Here is a 25,789-nt window from a genome sequence, read left to right as displayed (position 1 = left end):
AGTCTTTCCCAGTCCATAGGGCTGTCAGGGTATATATATTAGAGTTCACACATTTTTCCCAGTTATCATTAAGTATAGTATTTTGTTTTGTATTTTTTCCACAGTAGTACTAAAACTAATATTTACTGAGCTCTAAATTTCTTCTAAGTATATTGAATTTTATTGTTTAAGACAAGAATATTAGCTATTTGATATTTAAACCAGTTATTAAAGGGTTTGGAATTGTCTTAAAATAAGTTATTATTTTGTTTTGTAGCTTTTATATGAATGTATTACCAATTATATGTATTAAGAATCTAATTAAACTTATTAAAATATTCAATGAATTATATTTGGTTTCCTGCTGAATATATCTATTCTTTTGGTTAATTTCATACTGTGAAAGGATGATAGTTTGACTTCTCAAGATCAAAACAAGTTATGACCTATTGTTGCTACTTTTATTTGGACAGTTTTTGTTTGTTTCTTTAGAGTTCTCTAAAGTTATATCAGGACACTCACCAGGAATATGCTCGTGTAAAAGAGGAATGCTTGAAAAGTGATGCACAGTGAGTAGTTTTAAAATTACTATAGAAATGGGGTTTTCATATTTGAAAGTAGATATTCCATAAATCAGTAGTATTTCTCTTTTCTCAGTCTTTGGATTTTTTGGCCATGATTAGCTATGTGGTCTTGAACTAGTTAGTCTCTCAACCTTGATTTCCACCTTTGTAAAATGGGAATTGTATCTACTTTGAGCAATTATAAGGAAGATTAGAAGGTCCTGTGTTAAAGTGCTGCAAAAAGAAGTACATAAAAGTTTTTTATTCTGTACACATGCATGTGTGTCCGTGTGTCTATTGACTTCTTTCTTTGTGCTGATACTTCAATGGGTTTCAAACAGAATAGACATCTTTATTACCATTAATGAAAAGTGCTGTTAAAAACATCCCTTGTGGGCTGGGGTCATGGCTAAGTGGTAGAGGCTTGCCTTGCATGTGCGAGGCACTGGGTTTGATTCTCAGCACCACATACAAATAAATAAGATAAAGGTCTATCAACAACTAAAAAAAAAATAATAAAAAAAAAAATCCCTTGATTATTTTGACATTCAGTACCACACAAAACAGTCGTGTGAACTGTGTAGACAGTGGTTTACTGTGTAGATGTGATTCAGCAGTGACTCAGAGACTCTTTCTCAGGGGGTTACCTTCCTTTTTGGCTCTTAGGAATCCATCTTAGAACTGGAGAGGGTCTCCAGCCTCTGCCTTCTGTCAGGTTGCTGTGTACATACAGTTAACTGCACATGCTCCCAGAGAGTAACATTGACCAGTGATGACCCTTGGAGCCCATCTGGATATGCTGTCAGCTCAGCTTCTAGATGATCTTACTTCCTCTAGGGGCAGAGTCTGAGTAGGTCCACAACTTGTTTTTCATATGGAAAAGACAGAATAAAAAAAAAAAAAAATCCATTTTAGAACTACTATACATTAAATGGAATACCATTCTTTCTTAGGTTTATTCTATCAGAAAAATTTATGGTAATTTCAGTTATTGATAACTTAATGCTAATTGTGACTGAAATAGTCTGTTAGGCAAAGCTCAGTAATTTAAAAAATATGTTTCATAAATTGTGAGGCTTTGTTTCTGTCATATTATTTTTCACTTTCTAACTTATAGTATTTTATTATTAGGAAGAAGAAACTCGAAGCTAAGGTGAAGAAGCTGGAAGGTAAATGGCACTATTGTTACCTGGCTAGTGGAAACCCTTGCTGGCTATTTCAGATCCCTGGTAATAGGGTGAAGCACTCGATCAAATGGTTGAGTTGTTGTAGACTTGGATGGTACATCTCTGGGTCATCCCTAGATGAGAGCAAGGGTCTGTTCCTCCCAGTAACCATATCAGAAGTTGGAGATGGAATGTGGCAGTCCCTGAAAGGGTATTATACTCAAAATAATAGCACCCTGCACTTTTTGTTGTAAAAAGTAGCAACTAATGAAATGATTTAATTTTGAAAGTTGAATCCTATGGACTTTCTTATTTTCCCCCCATGATATAAGAACAGATACTGGGGCTGGGGATGTGGCTCAAGCGGTAGCGCGCTCGCCTGGCATGCGTGCGGCCTGGTTTTGATCCTCAGCACCACATACAAACAAACATGTTGTGTCCACCGAAAACTAAAAAATAAATATTAAAAATTCTCTCTCTCTCAAAAAGTTAAAAAAAAAAAAAAAAGAACAGATACTGCTTTTAATATCAAGAAACTCATGCATTTATGATACATGTAGGGAGATTTCCATGAAATCCTCTTCATTACGATTGTCCAGTTTAAATCTGGTAAATTTAAATCATTTTAAATCTCCACACACTCCACAGTTGTTAGGTGCTTCTACTTCACAAAGAAAGTGCAGAGTGCAGTTTCTTAGGTCTTGATGTTTCAGCTGATAACCCTTCAGAAGTCAGTGGGAGTGAAACTCAAGATCTTTTTGTTGGCTTTTCCTCCCTGCATTGTGCAGTGGGACATGGACCTAATGCACAGTAGAGACAGACAGCTTCTGCTGTTTCCATCCGTGCTTGTGGTCTTCCTTCAGTTTCAGTGTGGCTCTAGTAACCGTCTTATCTGCTGTGGGTTTCTGACATTATTGATTGTGCCCTGCTTCAATGATGGTGCATTTTCACTTCGAGTGTGAGTAATAGTTTAAATTTAGTAGTCCCAGTCATTAATTTATCTAGATTAAGCCAAATGTTTTAGACTTATTCTATAAATGTCTTGGTGACATGTTCCTTAGATTTGATTATTGCATAAACATTGACAGTTGGCAGGAAGGACACTGCTGTGTTCTGAGTCTTGTCTTTTTCTTGGTGGTGTGTGGAGATAAGTGTCTAAGGAAATATTTTGAGAAACATGAGATGCCTTTGAGACTCCATATATAGCTATGAAGCAAAATGCAGCGTTTTTCATGTAGAAAAACACTTTCCCCTAGTAAATGATAAGACATAATAAAGATTACTGAGGAAAGAAATACTCGAGCTTGTTAGCATATTGTTACTTTGTTGTTTTAGGGGATTTTGCTTTTTTTAGCAATTGTGTGTGAGTATATCGGTGTAAAATCAGTACTGGTCAGATTGTTAATAGTGTGGAGTATTTGTTATTTCAGAATGAAGGATTTGGTAAAAATGCAGAGAACTATAAATATTCCTAAAGAGTAGATCTCCAACAAAGATATTTGGCATTAGGATTAGTTAACTTGTTAAAGGGAATTCCAGGAAGTGATATTAGCCAAATTATATAATTGTATTGTGTGCATATGTGAATATCTAATAATAAGTTTCCCAATTATGTATGAGTATCTTGCAGCAATAAAATAATGTGTGTGGGGGAGGGAATTCCAGAAAAGAATAACTATCTCCAGTAAATATCATGAAAGCTGCCCCCTTTTCTTCTTCACCAGATAAAGAGAATGGTATTAATTAATTCTAAGATCACAGTTCTAAAATCTCAAAACATCACTGCTAATTATTGAAATGAAAAGAGTACAAGGTACCATGGCATCTCCCCTTATGCATTAGATTGAGGCCCTGCCCAGAAGGGTTTGGAAAGGATTCTTAAGCCCTGCATCAATTTTATAATCTTATAAATAGTTAAAGAAAGAAAAGTTCCTCTATTAGCCCTGACCGATAAAGTATTTGAATACTTTAAGAAATGAGAAAATCTCATACTAGATCAGATCTTGAGTAATCCATTAACGCTAGCAGTAAAGGTAGTAAATTATTTTTTTGTTTCTTTATTATAATTTTAAAATACAGAAGCTGCTGTCAAGCAAACTCAAGACTTCAAACAACTAAGAAATGAAAAGAAAATACTTGAAAAAGAGTTTAAGAAGACACAGGTACTATATAAAACAGTGTGTTCAAACTTGAAAATTCCTGGTTTCGGGGCCTGAGTGGGTGACTGTTGTAACAGATCTGACAGTCAGGCAGAGGCCACCTAGGGACTATAGGCACGTTGCCTGTTAAGTTATACCTGTTGTACATTTGATCCACCATATTTGCACTACTCATCCAGCATAAACACTGTTAGTGTTTTATTTTCACAGGAAAGACTTGACGAATTTTCCAAACAGAAAAATGAGAAAGGTGAGTATTCAGTTAATACTTACTTAAAATTTCTATATTGATATGCAATATTTTAAAATTATTTTTCCCCACATCTTTTTAGAATTGAGACATATTGGAACACAAATTTCAAGTGATTCATATGGAAGCATAGATAAAAGTGAGTAGACTGTGATTTTTGCTTCAATTTTGTGTGCTAGTATTAGTGATTTGGAAGATTCCATGTAGCTCTAACATACAGCTATAAAAATATCCAGGATTAGTATATATTTCATGTTAGAAGAAGCCATGTATTTGGGGTTGGCGTTAGTCAATATATATTTCTAACCAATTTTTTATCTTCTAAAAAAATATAGTGATTAAGGGATACAATGAAGAATGTTGTTTGGGAAAGGAAAACTATTTAATATGTATAGTTTCCACAGTTTTCAATAATTAAGTATTCATTAGATTACAATTTATAGGTATGAATAATAATTAGGTTCTCACTAGTTTGCAACTTATCAGATTAATTTTTTAAATATCCTAGGTGCCAAACATAAAAACATTGTTAAAGTCAGGCAGGAAAACCATAGTGTCAAAGCCCTATTGTATATTTACTGAAAACACAAAAGAGTTTAAGGAAGAAAAGTAAAATAGTGGTAGCCATGGAATTGTTGTAAGGGAAATCCAGATATGTCACTACACATTTGTACTGAGTGCCTCATTTCTAGATGAGAAGGCATAATGACAATTGAGAGTGAGAAATTGGGAGTTTTCATCTTAATACTTCTGTTTACTACTTGGCTCTTTGCCATTTACTTCCCTTTTTTCTCCTTTTAAAAAGTGGAGGTTATGAATTTGAATTTCTACTTTTATAAGTTTTTTGTGGAGTTGAAATTAATGTTTATTAATTAAATGTAGTCATTTTCATCATACTAATGTAGATTTTTTAATTAAAAACCTCTAAGTGGAAATAATTGAAGACCTTTAATTTTTTATGTATAAGTAAGCAATGTCTCTTAAGAATTCACTTTTATCCCTTTTTCCCTTTTCTTTAATTTTCTTTTACCTTAGAGAACAAGTTCACGTTTTCCTTGGTTTAAGGCCATTAGCTGTTCATACTTTCCAGTTGCCTGGGCACTGGTATCACATATATGCAATCTCTTGTGCTTTTGCTCTGTGTGTGGAGTGTGAGATGGAGTGATGGGTATTGCTGAGAGCAATCAAAGATCCAGAGCATTGCATTGTGCTTTCCCAGCCAACAATCAGCTGTTGAATTTAATCATATTTCCTTCTGGACTCACAGATCTGTGTTAGGCCTTTCTATTCAAACATGGTCCTTCTACCCACTCCTTTCAGTTTTCTATCCTACATTTCATCTTATTTTTTTCAAAGAGCTTATTGCTCTCTCAAAGTTATTTTATGTTTTGTTTTGATCCTCTCTAATAATGAGGGCAGGGATATTGTCTATTGTACATTGTATTTTTTCCAGGTAAATAAATTAATGAAGTCAGTTGTGAACTTTGATGTATTTATTTCTTACTTCTTAACTGAATCCTTAGCACTTTTCTCTATTAATATTGAATATTTGACTGCTGGAAGAAATTAGCAAATTAAATACTAAGAAATATTGAGTTGGCATCACTTTAAAAAAGGCTTCCTGAGTGGCACTTTGCCTTGACTTCTTTTCAAATTCCAACAAAAATGACCTAAATGAAAAGTAGTTTGCCTGGATAGTTAAAAAGTTTACCATCAATAGGGTAAATTAATGAGGAAGATGGAAAGCAGATGGTTACAGTTGCAGGCTGCAAAAAGCAAGTTTCACTGCAGAAGCCTGGAGTTTCCCTTGATTGCTGGGGTAGAAATAGAGGTAGGAGCAGGTCCTTAGCATTTGCAAGCCATTGATAAAAGGGTAAAGGTATGACAGCCTTCTCATTTCAAACCTGTTTCTGGTCTTTGCCCACAGACTGAGCCCCAGGTACAGATTGCTGAAATGGTAGCTGCGCCATAAGACATGCCTGAGGTCTGTGGATATTAGAACATTGAGTAGTTGTGGCTGCTTTGAGCATTAGTCACTCTTGTTCCTAGTAAATAAGATGGTAATGCACTCCGTGTAATCCGCACAATTGCATTCACTCACCTCTGTCCCCAAAGGCAGGGTCATGAAACAAGAACCTGCACTTACTGCTAGAAGATCAGGACTACAAATGTACATAAAGGAATACACTTCTAAAGGTGTTCTGCCTACAACCTTTTCTAAAACCTTGACAAAAAGAAAGGGAGGGACAAGGAAGAAAGGTGCCAGAAGACTGAGGAAATAATACTAAATCATGAGTGAGAAGAAAAGGTTAAAAACTAAATTAGAATTCTTAGAGAAAATCTAAGAACATATCCACAGGCTCCCTCTGTGGATCTTGGAAATTAAAAATATGATTACAGAAATAAATCTGCTAAATAGGCTAATGTTGAATGGATAGATGATTGAATTAGTGAACCCAGAGATTAGATCCAAGATGTCTCTAAGGATGTAGTACAGAGGGTGTTAGAAAAATATAAGAAATTGAAGGATAAAGCCAGATGTCTTAGTATTCATCTCCTAGAAATTTTCAGAGGGAATCACAGAACCATAAGGAGGGGAAGAGATCAAGAAGTAACAGAAGAGAAAGTCACTGAACAGAAAATATTTTTATGTTCATTCTGTTGGGGCCTCCCAAGTGTAGAAAATGATTTTTTAATATAAATTCCACCTCTGACATGTTTGTAGGATATGTACCTAAAATAAATGAAACAAAAAGTTTGAATACAGAGTGGCAGGAAAATGTCTTCCAAGCAGTGCTCTCAGGAAAGCAGTAACATAAGAAAATATTTCAAGCTTAGAAACACATTTACATAGATTAAAAGGGAATGTTTAAGTTGATTAACACAACTCATTAAGTGGACACTGTCATGTGTCTAAGAGCATGAAACTATCAGTAAAAGAGCTTTTGGGAATTCTAGGAGGAATAGCCACATCGTTTGTCATCATGATCAGTTTTAGTATGTTTCTCAGAAACAGGTGAGAGCAGACAGGAGATGGAATTATGACTATAATTAAATATGACTCTGCAGACTGCACAGTTCTTTAGTATACTTCTCAGACATTTTAAATTGGCTAATACACAGCAAAATAACTCCACAATTTAATGAGATATTAACAAGACCCCATTCCTATAAGTTAATGAAAAAAAAGTGCAGCAATTGATTTGGAACTATTGAAACTGACTGGATCATTACTGTACTGGAGAAATGAGAACCTATATCAAGTGTGAGCAAGAGGAAAACCCATTGCACCAGGACTTGGAAAGCTGCGAAAGTACAGTTTAGTTCTTCATTCATAATTTCATATCCAAATGTAAAAAACAGATTTTCTTTTTCTAGGAAAATGTGCTCTCAAATTGATTCAGACTTGAACAGAAAATAATACAGAAGAAATTTTTAAAAATAATTGAAGTGTTAGACCATTGTAGTTCCAGATGGTTTGTTGGTTGAGCTCTCCAAAGTCTTGAGTGAAAACAAGTGTCTTTATCATTAATTTATTGTTTTAGAACTTAGAAAATATGGAATGTGCCTATCCCATTAACATGAACAAATATCCTCAAGACTCAAAACTGTGTTACTTGATAACATAACTGCAAAAATACTAAATAAAAATTTCAGGCATCAAAGCCGTGAGTTACTTAGAATAAAAATTATGATCTAAGGAGTTATTTCAGGAATATGATAACTGATTCAAAGTATTATGTTCATCTCAATTCAGTATTCGCTTCTAATTAAGAGAAAAATCGGTCTATAATAGGAAAAAAGTTTGAATTTGATAAAGGAGAAGCATTGAAAGCATAGTCCTTACTGTCAGAAACAAGGCAAGGATCCTTTTTGCTCCTCCCTTCTTTTTGTACTGGAGGCCCTAATCAGCATGGCAAAGTAAACAGTAAGCCCTGCACCATGGTGCATGCCTATTAATCCCAGCAGTGCTGGAGGCTGAGGCAGGATTACTAGTTTCAAGCTACCCTCAGCAATGGTGAGGTGCTAGGCAACTCTGTGAGACCCTGTCTCTAAATAAAATACAAAATTGGGCTGGGATGTGACTCAGTGGTTGACTGCCTCTGAGTTCAATTTCTGGTAACTGCCCCCCCCCCCCCCAATAAAAAATAAACAGAGTAAATTCTTCAGATACTCCTAAGCAAGAGTCAAATTGCCATTATTTCAGATGATATGAGCATGTAGAATACCCAGAGCACTCAGCTGGAAAAGTAGTAATAGAAGCTTGATCAAGTTGTGACTTGTACAAGGGACATTCACAGTGCACCAAGTGGAATCAAAACAACCCTTTCTTAAACGGTGACTGGACCACCACATGCCTAGGAGAGGACTTACAGCATTGTGTGGTGCCACTGGGACGAAAACTGTACAGACTTTCTGAAGAGGCGTGAAGGAAGAATGAACACATGAATCAGCATTATGTTTCTGGATGAGAAAACTCAAGGCATAGTGATGTGATACTTTCTTCAATGTATTTATACTAATCTCACTAGAAATCCCATTACAGCATTCTGTGGAAAAGAACAGATGGTGAAGGTTTGTCTGGAGGAATAGATGTTCAGAATAACATTTTTTAAAAGAAAAGACCTGAGCAAGAATTATACTGTAACAGTGTAATTATGAATTTATCATGATTAAAGAAGTGTGGTATTGACACAGAAACTGACAAAGCAGTGGAGTGGGAAAGTCCAGAAACACTCTTATAAATGCCTTAGATTTTGATAGTAGAAGCATCTTAAGACAAGTGTACATTCGATTTAATGAGATTTTTATCTGCACAACTAAGTAATGAAGCCTCACTGAAGACTGTTTTGTTGGGAATAGATAGCTTTTTATGGTCAGATTAGAAGTAATGTGTGCTCATTAGAATAGGCATAGCTCTGTTTATTAGCCTCCACAGGAATGGAAAAGTAACTTTTTTTCTTTTTTTTTAAGGTTCCTTGTTTGCTGCTTTGGGTATACGTAATAAGCAGGGATCCTGGTCAGGTCATTTAAGCAAAGGGGATTACAATATTTGGAAGCAGGCTTTTGGGTAGGTTAAATTACAATGTAGATAAGCTATTCATTCACAGGGTTTTAGAACTCAAGTGAATGTACCTCACACAGGGGTCACCAGAAAGTTGATTTGGCTTCCGAGAGGTTGGAAATGGTCAGCTGTTCTGACGTTGTTGTCGCCATGACTTCCATGTTTGTCCTGGTTGCCTTTCTGGAGGCTTAATTTTTGGAATGACACAGTTTGATTTCAAATAAAACTAACCTCATTTAAAAATCTTTGGTTGATTTTCTGGAGATATTTTGGTTTAAAAGGTTAGTCTCTTATGTCCTCTTGAACTGGATTGAAGATGTTACTAATTTCAATAGATATTTAAGGTTAATTTAGAAACTTAAATTTAAGGAAATTATAATTGAATTCTGAGATGGCCTGAAATTACCTCATAGTTAAAGCTAGTTTTCATTGAATTTTTACTAATGTGGGTTGTTTTTTATGCACATTTCACCATAAGATTCATATTTATATTTTTGTAAATACGTTTTGGTTGGGAAGATATTTTTGGAATTTGTATACATAACGATTTTAAAAAGCTTCAAAACCCTAGTGTAATATTCTTATGAATTTCATCAATACTGTCTTGGTTATTTCCTTAGCCTTTCAACTTGAATCAGCATTTCTTAATCATACTCCGAGTCTAGATCCTAAGAAAATGTATAAATACTTCAATCTTTATGAAGCCATGTGCTTCTCCCTGTTGATACATTCATATCCACACATCTTGCCTCCAGCTCACTTCCCCTCAAGTCCATCCTTGGATTTTCTAGACCCATGCATCACCCAGGTGAATTTCAGCATGGTCAGCTGATGACCTTGCCGATAGCCTCATCTAACTGAGGGATGCTTCTCTGTTATTCTTGTGGAACATATAGAGCCCTGGTCCCCTATGTTGTACCCATTAACTAGGCATCCCTTCCCCATTTAATCACACTCAGGAGACCATGTGTGGGCCCAGGACTACTCATCTGTCCAGGGTGTATATAAAGGTGATGAAGCCTTTGACCAAGTAGATTGGGGCTTTTGAGTGTCCCCCTAACCCTGCACCAAAAATAAACAAAGAAATCCGTGCTAGTTAATTTCTATCTAAAGCACTGTAGAACTTTCCAACCATAATTAACTTAGTTGTGCACAGTGGTTGAGTTTGAGGAAGATATTTGGATACCTAGTTTTCTAAGTCGCTAATCCTGATTTCACATGGGCATGTTTAAGCTAAATAAGATAGTTTTAACCCTTTATTCTTTTTCACAGGAAAAGTGAAACTGCTCCTGAAGGAACTCTGGCTCTGTATAAACACAGCACACCGACTACCCAGTGAAGGCAGCAGACGTGTCCCAGGTGAGAGAGAAGCTATGGAAGCAGCTTCATATGTGAAAGTAGAAAGATTACCATGGACATTGTGACCTGTAATTTTTAATTTCTCCTGGATCTAACGTTAGAGGAATGAAAACAACTATAGTGGCCAGTTCTTATTGTACAAAACTTCTTTCCCTTCAGTGTGCCTTCTAATCTTAAGTCAGTTCATTTAGCTTTTAATTTTTTAATAACAGGTCTCATCAGAGAACATCAAAGAAACTGGAAGGATAAAAAACAATGGCGTATTTGGCCGGTACATGTGGAAGACTGAAGGATGCACAGCTTTTTAAAAATTATTTCATATGTTCAGTTAGTTCACCAGCAGTTTAACTTATGTTTTGTATACTTCAGCAGTTCTGCTAACTGAATTCCTTGATTTTCAGTAAGACGACGGGGAGACATTCTGTCATATTTGCATGTGTCTTCTCGGAATTTCAGATCTTGAATTTGATGTTAGACACGCTTAGTGGAAGGGAGAAAGATAGGAGACTTGTAACATTCTAGTGCTTCTTATTTCTTGTCATTTTACAAAAAATTTCTTACATACATGACAATAGTGGAATGCATTACAATCATAATTATCCATTCTCAACAACATTTTTCGTAACTGTATATAAAGTATGTTCACTCCAAATTATGCCATTATACATGAGCTCTATTATTATTATTATTATTTGCATTACAGTTCTTAATAAGCTGCTATAAATTGATAGATCATTAAAGATTTAAATCAGTAGAAGCACGTGCACTTGATTTTCCTACAGGCTTCTGAAGGCAGGGTTCCCTCAGAAGATCAGTAATGGGCAAATGTTGGTTCTTGGTTGTGCTGGATTCATAACTTGTCAGGTGTTGACACAGATATATTCGGTGGGTTTTTCTAAATAGGTTTTTCCCTCAGTTCACTTTCTAGATAGTAACATTGATAATAATCAAATGGTACCTGCAATTTCTAAATTAGTTTCTACAGTTAAAAATTTATCTGTTCAAGCAGAAGCAGCCTGTAGATTTTTTTCAGCCTTCTATACCAGTGAGTAGTGTATGTGAACATTTAATCTGATGCTTTCATTTAAAATCACAATTTTAGGGCTAAGTTCTATTGCTTATCTGAACTTTTCCAAGGGAGAATAGAAAGCATGGCATCTTTGGAACCTTAATATACCATAGACTATCTTTTTTTTTTTTTTTTTAATTTTTTCTTTTCACATGGAACAGTTACAAAAATAATGTGAAGAATTCCGTTAGACTCCTTACTCATTTTCCCAATTTTAACATTTTTCATTGCCAGTCATCAAAACTGGAACATGTGATGCAAACAATCCTGTTAACTGTAGACCTCGTGTAAATTTCATAAGTTTCCCCACTATTTCTCCTTTCCCTCTAGGATCCAGCCCAGACCCCCATATTGCCTTTAGCAGTCATCTTCCTTTAATGTTCTATATCTTGACCATTCCTCTACTTTTCCTTTGACACTTTTGGAGAGCATGTTTTCTTAGAAAGCCTATCCCTTCTGTGTGTCTGGTATTCTCTCATGGTGGACTGATGGTATGTGTATTTGTGGTGTGGACACCACAGTAGTGATGTTTCCCTCTGCTCAGGGAAACATCATGGAGATAGGTGATGTGGACATGGATTATTAAACTGTCATCCACATAATTTATCCTAAGTAATGGATCTTGCCTGCTATAATTACTACTTCGGTGTTTACTGGATGATTGTTTACTTCTCTCATTTCTTCTGCATTTATTATTTAGAATTCTTTCTTAAAAAGAACTGTTTCTTCTCCATTTATTTGCTTTATAACCTATATTTCCATATAGTCGTAGGTAATTGTTCTATTCTATGCATTATAATTCATATTGTCAATTATTGCTTAAATTGGTCCAGCCTTGGTCATTTGGAATTTGTCCAGAGTGACTCCTGTGTGCTTCAGACATACTCCATCATATTTAAAGCACTTGCTTTCTGGCACTGTAAGGTGTTTCAGTCTCAGCTTTATTTTCTCTTCCCAGTCCTATAATCAGCCTCTTCTCCAAAGAGCTCTGAATCCTCTGTAAAACACTTGTACAGTTTATGGATATAACAGTGATTTGTAATGATTTCCTGGGACCCATATGTCTTTTCTAATAATTAGTACAACTGAAGTTCATCAGAATCCGTATACCAAAAAGGGTTGGCGTTTTACAGAAACTTTTCAGATGCATTATCACAAAGCATTCATGTGCACTAGTGAGGTCTCATTTGCGGCATGAGTGGGCTTGATGTGGGTTGACTTTAGATCACTTTTCAAAAAGAGAAAATAGTGTCTGTCCCAACCTGTATGCACAGAATTATTTCTCTTCCAGATTCCACTGGTATGATTGCCAATCTTCATAAAAGCCTTCGTAGGTTAGTGTGGCCATTACCCTGCTGTAGCCCTGCGGTGGCTGGTTGGGTTTGTCTCATGTGTCCATCCATTCATCTTCCTCTCTCACTTTTTATAGGATAATGTTTATAAATTGATTCCCTACTAAAAAGTATTTCTACTTACTTGAAGTAACCATTGCAAGCACTTTTGAACTATTAGGATAAGGTTTTGTTTTATTTTAAATTTCCTTGACATTTTAAATCCTCACCCCACAGAAAAACCTGCCAAAGAAGATACATCTGAAACTTCTGGGGAAGATGGCACACTACCTCCAGCACAAGGCGGACCTCTCAGGGCCTCAGATGTGCAGACATGTCTCACAAAACTGTCTATGGAAATGGAGGGTGACTTTGCTTCATGTAGAAGTGTGAATAAAGAGAGGCCTGGCAGAGCAAACCACAGTATTGACCATGTTTCTGATGAGGATGGGAATACTAAGGTCTCAGTGCCGACTGGTGATGATGGTGACAGGACTCACTTATCTGACCACAGGCAGTTTTTCGATGAAGACCTTCAAGCTGCAATTGACTTCTTCAAACTCCCTCCTCCTCTTCTGTCTCCAGTGCCCTCACCCCCTCTGATGTCACCACACCCAATAAGCTCCTTACCTTCTTCACTCGCACCTGTAAGTTTGCTCTTTAAATTTGAATTCCTTCTGGGTGTGTTCTCTCTCCTAATGTGGCTGTGATACTCAAAATTTGATTTAGGCAAGACTTCATATTTTAGCATACTTTATTAAAAAGTAACAAGGAGAAGTTAAGGCAAGCCAATGCCCTTTGGATTAGCATAGATCAGCATGACTCTTTTTAAGTGTGTATTAGGGTTACATTTGTAATTTATCTTTAATCACAACTAAATTATAAGTTTTTTGTTGAATGATTGTGTCTTATGTGTGTATTTTCATTGCTCGTGCATGGCACATAGATTTGGAATGAATAAAGCATGACCTTGACAGCATGGAGTTCACAGTGGTTGGAAAACCCAGTGTAGCATCCATGCCCACAGGCTTGTGCAGTTTCCCACTTTCAGTGGAGTTCATCATCTTTTTTGTGTGTTTATAGAATGCTTTGTGATGGCTTCTTAGTAAATTTCCTAGAAAGTCAAGTCTTGATGAAGCACATTTTCATACCTTCTAGCTTAAGGAGCAGATAAATGGGTGGCTTCCTGAAGGAAAATTCTGGCATGTCTGTTATATTCCAGACACTAGGCCAGGCCTTGGCAGCACAGAGCATCAAGATTCAGTACCTGTCTGTCAGGTGGAGGTGGGACCAGTAAAGGAGCAGGCACCTGCCCCGCTGGGCTGAGCTCTACAGTTCTTTGAACACACCCTGCCTGAGAGGACAGAGCTCTTACCGGCTGTTGGGGAGGGGGCACAAGTGCTTCTGGAAATAGGAGCCCACACCAAACTTTTTAAAGAGTGAGTTAGACACTTAGGACCTGTGGGCATTTGAGTGTGGTGGACCCACCTGGCCCTTGATGGCATGGAGAAGAGAGTGTGGAAGGGAAGAGGTGGAGACCCAGTTAGAATCCTAAGGAATATTCCATAGGCAAGCAGAAAGAGGAGGAGAAGCAAGGAAAGGAGAATGAAAATCTTGGCTGGCCCTGGTGGAAAGCCAGGAGACTAGATGATCTGAATTCAAATCAGGAAAAGATGCTTCCAGAAGAGCAAGTTTGTTTCAGCCATGGTGTCTTCAGTCCCTCTTTCCCTTATCAGTAGAAGTCAGGTGTTTGATATCCTAGGGTTGAGGTGGTTAACACAGGTGGGAGACGTCTAGATGGACAGGATGGGGAAGGGAGAACAGCTTGCGAGGAGCCCTGGGAGGAGCTGTGTGGCAGGAGCAGTAGTGAGGCTTGGCGTGTAGGGAGAGTCACTGGGAGTGTTTGATGCCTGATAGGGAGATGAGATGGAGGGCTGTGGAGCCAGAGGCCCTCCATCTCAGTGTCCAGGCACCCTTTTTGTCTGAAGATGAGCATTAAGAGTTTGAAAATAGGAATGTTAAAAGAACACACAGAACCCTGGGCCCTGTGTGAAGTGGGGCTTGGGAGGGTGTTTGCTATGGGAGAGCCATGAAAATAGGGTGGGAGTTTCTGGGAAGGGGCAGGCTTCTTTAAGTAGATGGTGGATAGTGTCATGCCAGCAGCTGTCAACCCACTCTCAGAGATCCAGAGCCTAGACAGCACTTCCCAAGCTGATTTTTAAGAATTCTTTGGTTGGGGGTGGGGAATTCTTTGGGAAGCATGTGCTTTTTTTTTTTTTTTTTTAAGTACATTTAATTGATATTGATAGTCATGTTTAGTCTGTTGAATGAGAGTTTAACTAGTATAATTCATGTTGTTTTAAGGAAACGTACTTTGGAGAGTATACAGATTCCAGTGATAATGACTCAGCCCAGCTACAAAATTCTGCTGACTCTCTTTCAGAAGATGATACAACTGAATCACAGGATTATTTTGGCTTATCTAGAAAAAGTAAAGAGAATAGTATCTGGGAGGAGAAGTCCAAATCACATGAAGCTATCCAGGCTCTAAATCAATTGGCAGTAAATAAAGTGACAACTATTGGATTTGAGACTTTAACAACAACACTGAGAGAACCTTCAACAACTACATCTTCTTTAGCTCGGGAAAAGCACTGGACAGTTTCATCTGAATTCATGAGTGATAGAAAAAGAGACATTTTAGATGAGGCCAAAAGACAGGTAGAGATTAGGGAGATGGTTCAGTGTGTGCAGACAGAGAAGACATCTCATAAGCCCACTAGGGGTCTCTGGGTTGAGAAGCTGTCGGGCAGCTTAGCCCAAGAGAAGGAGGTGACCACTGGGAAGTCAGGGTTGTGTTATTCTCCCATTGGCAAGAGGCCATTAAGTGAAATCACTGGATCTGAAGGAAAAACCCTTTCATCCAAAGTGATAGGCTCACCCAAATCACAATTCACTAAGTGGACCCTTCCTGATGAAGTTACTTCTGAATCAGACTGTGTAGCAAGTTCTGGCCATTTTCAGAGAATATCTAGAGAATTGGCAAAGGAAAGAGAAGATGTGCAAGGGTCCACTGTGGGAGAGTCACCTAAACCTAAGGAGGATGATCCAGGAGATATGATGAGTCTGGCAGGGCTTGATGCTAAAGCCAGTTTTCGTTCCTCTTCTACCTCGGTACCAGTGTCTGTTCGCAGTCATCCCCAGTCTTCACGATTAAAGTACGTTAATGAAGCAGATATTCCAACTCAAGTAATCCCTACTGAACTTCATCATTCAGAACAAAAGTTACCAACTAAAACTTTAAACACCTTACTTCTGCAGTCTGAGCCACCAGAGTGTTCTGTAAGAGAAAGCAACCTGAAGAAGAATAGCTTGGGTGCTTTGAGCCCTGAATTGGGAGCATCTAATTTTGATGAACAGAAGAGCAGGGAGAGAGAACATACAAATATCATGAAAAGCATGCCCGAAGTCTACTCACTTTCTCAGTCAGTGTTTAGGAAGGTCACAAAAGCTGGGCAGTGTGAAAGTCAAGATCCAAGAACTGAGCTCACACTCCGTAAATCAGATTTGATTTCACTAGTATCTCCTCGGGTTGGCTCAGTCAGGAGTGGTTCTAGTCTTGTTAAAAGCACTTCCTGGCACCATAGTGATTTATTAAGGAGAGGTGGTGAAGAGAGTCTGAGAGCTTCCTCAGAACATGAACAAAAGACTAATCAGCAGTTAGAAAAGCCAGTGTCAGCATTACAGAATAGAGGCTCATCAGCCATACTTGAATCTCCCAGAGAAGATCACTGTCCAGTAGAATTCAAGGCCACTGCTTCATTACTGTCTAATCAAGTGTCAGTTATCACAAAGCAGATAAGACCTGAAAAGATTGAAAGTGCTCACTTGGAACATGTGAGACTTCCTGGGAATGAGCCCACCTCAGCAGCAGAAAACTGTGGTAACGAAGCTGATGATGGTTCTTCTGCAGGGAAATGTGGAAAAGGGGACAAGGTGACATCAGACCTCCAGGGAGTGGCTGCTGTGAAAAGCACTTCACCAGAAATTTCTGCCTCTTGTAGAAAACTAGATTTCAGTTCTCCAAGTGGATCTTTACCGGCAGGAAATTTTGATTGTTCCCCAAATAGTAAGTTGTCTTTCTCATCTGAAAACATCCTCATCCAAAGCCAAGACCCTGTGAGGGAAGACTCAGTGCAGGGAGAGGTAAGGGAGTCCAGGCCATCTCCTCACACCACAAATTCAGACCCATGTGGGGTGGAGGGCAGTGAGCTGCCTCCAGCTGAAGCAAGGGTATCAGGAAGTTGTCCCGTTGAAGTGCCCGGTGAAGTCATAGCAAGACCTGTCACTGAGGCCCCGACTGCTGCAAGCCCTTCTTGCACACCACAGAATGTTCCTGAGCTTTCAAAGTTGGCATCTGGAATGCCTAGTGGCACCGTTCCCGAATGCATCGTCACCACAGATGCTGCTTTTTCTTCAGTGTCTTGCAGAAAAGATGAGGAGACACCAGTTATCTCCCCAAGCAGTCTTCCTGGAACCTCATACTGCTACACAGGCATCCGGGAGGGAGGAGAGGAGACCGAGGTGGAGGGGAGTGAGGCCTTCAGCTGCAGTGAGGGTGAGCATGAGACTGAGTCCATCCTGGGGAGTGGACAACAGAGTGCCACCAGTGACACAGGGGAAGATTTGGGAGGTCCAGGGGCTAGAGCAACTGAGGCGAGACCTTCCCTAGAGGTGGCTTATCTGACTTCAGCTCTGCAAGATTTTAACATAAGTACTTTCACGGACATAGACAGACTTTCTACATCAGAAGTTGTAATGTTTCTTGAAAGTTGTCAGCTAAAGGATTTTAGTTCAGGGAATTCTGTTTCAGAATGTTCTAGTAAAGGAACCCCAAACAAAGAAATGAACAAAGAGTTAAAGCAAAGTGGAATCTCCGAAGAAAAATGTAGGGAGCTATCCTGTGAAGAAGAAACACTTGATACCTCCGAAGAGTGGATTGAATCTGAAGAAGATAACTGTTCTTTAAAAGATCCAAGTCAACTCGCTCAGTGTTCTTTGGAAACGCTATCTGAGGTTCTCACCAAGATTGGGCAAGAACTGCAGACAAACTCTGAGGACTGTAATGGTAAAGATACTGGTAATTTAATTCTTGTAAATATCCCTGATAGCCTGACAACTGAAGAATTGAAAGAAAAAGCCTCATCTCAGGCAGCAGTTGGTTCCACATCCCACACCCCTGAACTGCTCCCACTTACCACCATCGGGCACAGTAGAAGTGACTCTCCCGTGAGTGATGGATCTCATCCTGGGGACACACCTGAGGATGCAGCCAAGCCCCCTGACATTGGTGAGCAGGGCCTGCCGGAACAGGGGGGGCCGTTGACCCTGTGTCCTGACTCCACAATGCAGCCAAGCACAGAGCACAGTTCTGGTGGGGAGGCAGAGGCAACGTTTCAGTGTCAGATATCCACAGTGACCTCAGAAGTTATCAATGTACTTATAAATAAGGATCAGAATCTTGTCATTGAAAAGGGGGACAACTGGACAATCATCAGCGGTGTGTCTGTCTCACCAGATGTGGACCAGGTTATACTGTGTGATGCTCCTGGGGACGTAGCTGTTTCTCAGGATCAGAGAGGGCTAGAAGCTGGGTTTGTTTCAGGGACTTCTATGGAGAAGTCCCCAGAGACCAGTCACATGGGCCCTCCCTTTCAGGAGCCTCCTTGTGGCAGTAATCTTTCAGGTGCTCAAGAGGATGTTTCAAACAGTGGTCAGAGTACCAACTTTGATAAAAGTCGCTTGCGGAACAGACCTGTTAAGCCCAGCATATGGATTAGTTCTCAAATATACGATCAAACATTTGAGACTCAAAATGTTGCGTCTGATCACACATATTATAACTCAAAACTAGAGCCATCTGGTAAAAATAAGAATCGATCAAAGATGTCAAACAAAGATCAGTCAAACAAACCAGTAAAGACTTTGGCATCAGGCAAAGGTGAAACTCATCAGAGTGAGGTTCCTCAGTTGCCTTTGGGGGAAAGAGGTAACACCAAAACTCAAAGAAGTCAAACTCAGCCCATTCTGGCAAATGCAGATACCTCTACTCCCACAGATTGTTCTCCTGACACTTTGAGCAAGATACGGCAAGAAGTGGGTCCTCCTCTGCCTCCTCTGCTCGCTCCTTTGATAGCAACACCTCCAAGGACTTCACAGCCACTTTCTCCTCTGATATCAAGTTCTAGTCCTTCCCCGCCAGCCTCTCCTGCTGGCCAGATTTCTCCCTCATGTGAAACTCCAGTGCCTCCTATGATGTCTCCATGGCCAGAAGACCCCCAGCGGGCTTCTCCAGGGCCCTCTCCATCTCCATCTGCTGCAACAACCAGTGGCAGGATAGTGTCCTCTCCTTTGCAGTTCTGTGCAGCCACACCAAAGCATGCACTTCCTGTGCCCGGTAGACTCCCACCTGGCGCTCCTGGTCACACTGCTGGGGGAGGGGCTCAAGAGAATTCTGTCAAAATCCTTGATACCATGTACCCAGAGTTATCTGCCAGGGCCCGGACCCTCAACATCCTCAAGGGGAACATCCAGCTTTCCCGAGGTTCCTCTGCAGACTGTAAGGCCGCACCAGGGCCCGTCAGTGCTCTGATTGGCTTCAAAGCCATCACTTCAAAATCGACTGCTTTCATCAAAACAGGGGGCAGCTCTGCCAGTGATGCTAGCCAAGGTAGGTCAAGAGAGATGGGGACTCAGCAGGAGTCAGGTGGGAAAAGAGCACTGTCGGCTTCCACACTAAAGAGTGCAAAGAGATTGCGCCTGGACAGTGTGTCCCCAGAACCAGACACCAGGGGAGCCCCTGCAGAAGAAGTCCACAAGAGCCTCCCGGGAAGTCTCCCTCAGGCTGAAGTTGTCATGTCAGAGGAGGAGAGTTCTGTCCCAGCTGGCAGTCCAGTGTCTCGGTTCTCTGTCAGCACAGAAGAAGCCGTGGACTTGCAAGGCACAGCCATAGCTCATGCTCTCAAGAAAGTTGCTGAGTCTTCTTTTGACCTGCTACCTGTAATTCGTAGTCATGTGTACGTGGGAAACATCTCCAAAAAGCCCGTAATGCGAGACCAGGAGAAAGAAGTTGTATATGAGTTTAGCACAGCAAAAAAGGTATGTGGCTGCTTTTCTCTAAGTGCTTTATGAATGGCAGGTCCTCAAGGCAGATGTCTCCTGTGACAAAGAGTGCAGATGACCCTGAGCACAATTTCACAGGTTAAGAATTATGTATGTAATTGTTAGGACAAATTTTTACTTCTGTCAACATTTTATAAATTTGAAATAAGACACTGGAGGTTTGATAATTTGTATTAATTAAACAACTTAAAATTTTAGAGGAGAAGAATCTGTCAGGACTAAAATTGCATATTTCAACTTAATCTTGTCATTTTTAAAGGCTTACAGTGATTTCCTTCAGTGCATCAAATTATCACTCAATAGATCCTTTCTTTTCATTGAATACCAGTATATACACTTTTAAGTGCTTGAGAGTTTTACAGAAAGGCTCTTCAGTAATGGATGTCACAAATCAGACAGGAGCAAATGCTTTGTTTTAAAAGGAGAGGAAAGGGATTGTTCAGATTTACACACAATAGATTGTTAAAACTTCAGTACTTGCATGTTTTCTAACTATCCAGTGATACCTCATGTAGGTGACCTCCAGGGCTCAGTGGTTATGTGCACATCCTTGGAGTCCCGAGGCATAAGTACTTTGTTGATTTGGTTTTGATTGCTTACTTTCAGAGAGCATAAAGAGCACTGCAAGTAGCTTTGAAAGGGTGTTTCTTTTCAAGTGAATGAGTTTTCAAATTGTCCTTTCATGCTGCTGTTCTTTCTGAGCAAGAAAAATACCACCCAGTATTTTTAGATCTAAACATGTAGGGTCTGCGAGAGTTTAGAACACAGGGCTTCATACGCACATGCATGCACACAGATTGTTTGAGCATGCACTAGGAAATTATGATTTGAGTTGTAGAAGTGAAACTAGACAGCCAGTAACGTCTATACTTGCGATCTGGCATCTGTAGTGTTACCTATCATAGGCAGCAGACAAGCAAGGGGATTTTTTTACCCCTGTGCCGAACTTGGGGCTTTCCATATTGGGAAGTTGTTATCGTTTGTTAACTCTATTAGTATTGTGCAACTTCGATTTTTTCCAGTTTTATTTTTCCAATAGATACTAAATTATGCTATCTTTTGCTATTTTAGGTAGACTAAATATAAATACTATATGTGCATTGCCTTTTTATTTATTTTTTTCCACTTCAGCATTTGGCAGATTGCTTGCTTCACTCTATTCTCTCAGAACTAAAAGTTCAGAAGACATCAAGGGACCACAGTTACATCCATGCCCTGTGCAGAGTGTATGTGGGCATCTGCCGGCAACTGGGAGACCTGGAAAGAGCTCGCTTGTTCTGCTATAGTCTGCTGAAGGAAGGTATGTTTAGATGGTGACGATTTTGTATGAGAAAAATGCTGTTGCTCTGTTACCTTGTGCATAGATCTATGCTTTTCAGCTGTCTGTCACATATGTTTTAAGGTAATGTTGTGTTTTGTGCATTTATTAAAGGGCATAAGTAGCTTTAGCTATACCTAACTGCACCTCGTTTTCAGTAGAGAAAAATACTTAAATTTACTTGTGTCAGCACATAACACTTCCACTTGTGTATAATTAGAGTTTCTCTCATTACTGTATATTTATTTTATTTCTTTGTTGCTGCTTTAGGATGAGATAAAATTACATGAAATATGGGAACACTTTTAAAATGGCAAACCACACTTTTATGCCATTAACTGAAAAGGGTAGCACATATAGGATGAATTCTTAAGCTAATGAAAGAAGTGTATCGGAGAGAAATGAAAAGGCCTCTGAGGCCAAGGGTTGTTTTGAGATTATCTTTTCCCTTCACTACTATTTCTTTAGCTCCTACTCAGGAATCACATCAGGAGTCCTTCTTCCTTGTATTAGGTCATCAGTGTTTTTAAATAGGGAACAGATACTCAAATGGAACTTATTAGTGCATCAGAAAGTCTTTAAATTCTGCCTGCTTTATTTCTGCATTAACTTTTTCACTCATTTGTTCAGCAAACATGATTAGGTGCTTGCTAAGAGTTCTGCGGTGACCAAAATCAGATGCGGGTGTGACTATCCAGTGGGACTGAAAGACCAAGTAGCATCACATGAACACTCTTTGGGTTTAACAGTGACGGGTGGTAGAGAGGAGAGGGACGTGGGCTCAGCCAAGTCCATGTGGCCTTCTTGTTCTTTCTTAGCCACAGCAAATTCATTCTCACCAGTCTTGTTTTCAAAGATTTCACTTTGTTTCCCTCAACTTCACTAGGGCTTACTTACACTTCACATCCTTCTTTAGTCATTCTCTATCTCTTATTCTCCTCTTTTTGCCTTCATGTCACTTAATCAATGTCTCATACATCTTTTCGTTTGCCATCTCTCCCCCTCTAGAATGTATATTCTGAAAGGACAGAATTTGTCTCATTTACACTCTGTCCTTACCCCCAGATGAATGCATTGTTAGCAGTCATTAACCATCTGTTGAATGAATGAATTATACTTTGGAAGATGGATTTCATAGTCTGAGAAGTCAGGGAAATTTTTTTGTACCAGGGATTGAACCAAGGGGTGCTTAAACATCGAGCCACATCTCTAGCCCCCCCTTTTTTTAAGACAGAGTCTCACTAAGTTGCTAAATCCTTGATGAGTTGTTAAGGCTATCTTTGAACTTTCAACCCCAGAACCACTGGGATTTTCAGTGTGTGCCACTGCACCTGGCAGGAGTCAGGGAAGTCTTCTTGGTCTTTGTGACTTTTGAATTTGAGGTGTGAAGATATAGAAGAGGTATATATGTGGAGAGAATTCCGGGCAGAGAGGATCTGTGAAGTCCAGTGAAAAGAAGAAATTCCATCAGATAAACATAGGACTTAATTAATAGATCAAAATAGTGCAATGAGTTTATGCCTTGAGCTACCTACTTTTTTAAAAAAAAAAATTTATAGATAAGAACAGAGGAAATGAAAAAGATGAGCCTTTAGGACAAATGGTATAAAAATCTGTATAACCACATTAGAAAACTTTTTTTAAAGAAATAAAATTGACATTCACTTATATGACCCAGGCATTTCATTCTTAGGTACAGTACAACAAAAATAGAAACATATCCTTACATAGACTCTGATATAAATATTGTACTAGATTTGATTCATAATGGCCCATAACTGGAAATGGTGTTAATAGCAGGTGAATGGAAACAGATTGTGCTCCACCAGGCAACTGAGTACTGCTTGGCGGGGACAGGAACAGACTGCTGATGCACATAGCCACATGATGGGAAAAGAGGACACATTACACTAGTCCGTGAGTAAACATTTGAGGAAAGGCATACTGACTTATAGTAGCTAGAAGCAGATCAGAGATTTGGAGTCTGGGGGTCAGAGGACTCAGGGTTGGAGTTAGAAGTTTGGGGGATGGTGAGTATTCATTATGACTGTGGTAGTTGCATGGACTTATTCATTTGTTGAAAGTCATCAAACTGTGTACTGAGAGTACTTTATTGTATATAAACTATACTTCAGTTAATTTAAAAGGAGAACCAGAATGTGAAAGAAAGTATTTGCAGCAGAAATCTTGGCATTCAGAATTCATTAAAAGAAAAACTCTTCAAATCAGAAACTTTGTGTTCAGCACATAAGCTCAGCCAGTATGAATGCATTAACTTCCCTGCAGTGACAACTGTCAAATGAAGAATCTGAGACTGTGAAAATTTGGAGAGAGGATTCTTGCTGAATTTTCTTTGTTTTGGAGTTTTGGCTTATTTTTCTTTTTTCATACAATGCTATACTTTTGTGTAATATATTTAAAGTATAACTAAAGAAAAGATACTAATGTAGGGGGAGGAAAGAGTGGATATTGATATAGCTCCCAAGAGCAGAGCTTTCAGCCATCCATTTGCATTCCCTTCAGCTCTGGATGCAGTTTTACCAGGCACCAGTGAAATAAGTAAAATTTATTCTTGAGTTGTAATTTATTCACTTGATCAGACACAGAGGTTTATTGTATTGTTTTCTTTCTTGTAGATTTTCCAGAGTCTGAGAAGTTGACTTTGTTTATTGCCAACATGTGGCATGATGTATTTCTCTCTCCCTCGGTGATGAGTACAGCCATGCAGTTGGTTGCCAGGCAACGTGCTAAGGGAGAGGTTCTGAACTGCTTGAGAGCCTTTCTCAATTGGGAAAAGGTGAGCTGTTTTTATTTCTTATAATACCTTACTGTAAACTTTTACATAGGTGTTTATTATCTGGCTTTGTGTGTAGTTTTTCATTAGTTCATAGGCATCTACATATTAGGTCCTTTGAAATATCATTTTATCCTTAGCTTATGCATTTTATTCATTAAATGTTCACGAAACAGGCCAGGAATAATTGTAGAACTGCAGATTGTGTTACTTTAACAATTGTTTTATACCCCAATACAGATGACATTACATAGTTTGTTTTATGAATGATGAAATTCATACATATGTATATATGGGTAAAGGTCTTGGAAGAGCTGTAAAATATTTGGCTCTACAATAGGTGCTTAAGTGGAAAAATTGATACTTAAATTTCTTCTTGTTAGGCTTTTTTGAATTTAATATTTTTCTTAGTGGAATTTGTATTTGTTCTGAATACATGATTTTTCTATTACCTTTCATTAATTTTGTTTTTCTTTGGTTATTAACGTATTGAAGTAGTATTTAGATTGGCATTTTTTTGTTCATAGATCTTATCTAATGGGAATTCAGTTGACAATAGTACAGTGTAAGCAGAGATAGTAAAATCAGCAAGGGGTGGATTTTTATCTGCCTTTCTCTTTTTAATGAGCATGTGTTACTTTTATCTTTTAAAGACTCTAATGACTTATGTTTGGAGTTGAATTTTACACATTTTGCTTTCCTTCTTAAGTACTTGTAGATGTCAGTGTTCCTTAAGCTTTTATTTTTTATAAAAATGGGACAAGAAGGGTACTGGGGTTCCAAGTTTGACTATTAAAAAGCAAGTCTGGCCGGGTATGGAGGTGCACACCTGTAATCCCAGTGAGGTGGGAGGCTGAGTCAGGAAGATCAAGAGTTCCAAACCAGCCTCATTAACTTAGGCCCTGTCTCAAAATAAAAAAGGGCTGGGATGTGGCTCAGTGGCTAAGTGCCCCTGGGTTCAGTCCCCAGTACAAAAAAAAAAAAAAAAAAAGCAAGTCTGTAATCACCTCTTCAACAGTCTATTTGGACAAATCAATGTATGTGATGTAAGGTACTGTCACAAATTCCAGTGGGTCATTTAACAGTGGTGACTTCCCATGCTAGGGTTTAGCTCAGTGGAAGAGTTGGCTTATGTACTATGCACAAGGCCTTGGGTTCCATCCCCAAATCATGGCAAAAGAAAGTGAAGATGAAACCTTCTTCCTGACTCCCACCAGGGGACACCCACAGTCACACAGGCATCCTCCTCTAGAAGGAGTATCGCTGATTCAAAATGCTGGTGACCAGAAGTGCTTCAGCTTTCATGTGTTGTGGATTTTGAAATACTTGCATAGCCTTTATACTTTGAGTATAAAAACCTAAATCCAAAATGCTCCAAAACCAAAACTTTTTGAACCCAGGTTTCTTGTATTGAGAATATAAGTGTGCATGATGTATGTATTATTTTTGTATTAGAACTTGTATGTAGTGCTGGTGGAAGTGCCAAAAGATGATAAAAGTACTTTGGAAACTAGACAGACAGCTTCTTATAGAGTGAAGTGTATTTTTAAAAAG

General features: G+C 38.8%; 1 protein-coding gene across 1 annotated transcript in view; it reads left to right on the top strand.

Moving 5' to 3' along the window:
• The window catches only part of Ice1 (interactor of little elongation complex ELL subunit 1), a 56,318-nt gene that overhangs the window by 17,891 nt on the left and 12,638 nt on the right, over positions 1–25,789 (top strand). The window contains exons 6-15 of the mRNA XM_027943900.2: positions 472–548; positions 1,674–1,711; positions 3,788–3,870; positions 4,078–4,117; positions 4,200–4,256; positions 10,455–10,541; positions 13,179–13,588; positions 15,306–20,099; positions 21,255–21,423; positions 24,078–24,238. Of these exons, the coding sequence (XP_027799701.2) occupies positions 472–548; positions 1,674–1,711; positions 3,788–3,870; positions 4,078–4,117; positions 4,200–4,256; positions 10,455–10,541; positions 13,179–13,588; positions 15,306–20,099; positions 21,255–21,423; positions 24,078–24,238 (5,916 nt within the window). The remainder of the gene's footprint in view (positions 1–471; positions 549–1,673; positions 1,712–3,787; positions 3,871–4,077; positions 4,118–4,199; positions 4,257–10,454; positions 10,542–13,178; positions 13,589–15,305; positions 20,100–21,254; positions 21,424–24,077; positions 24,239–25,789) is intronic.

The sequence above is a fragment of the Marmota flaviventris genome, chromosome 5 (genome assembly GCF_047511675.1).
Source record: "Marmota flaviventris isolate mMarFla1 chromosome 5, mMarFla1.hap1, whole genome shotgun sequence".
Taxonomy (NCBI): Eukaryota; Metazoa; Chordata; class Mammalia; order Rodentia; family Sciuridae; genus Marmota; species Marmota flaviventris.
This window is presented reverse-complemented; position numbering and strand designations above follow the sequence as displayed.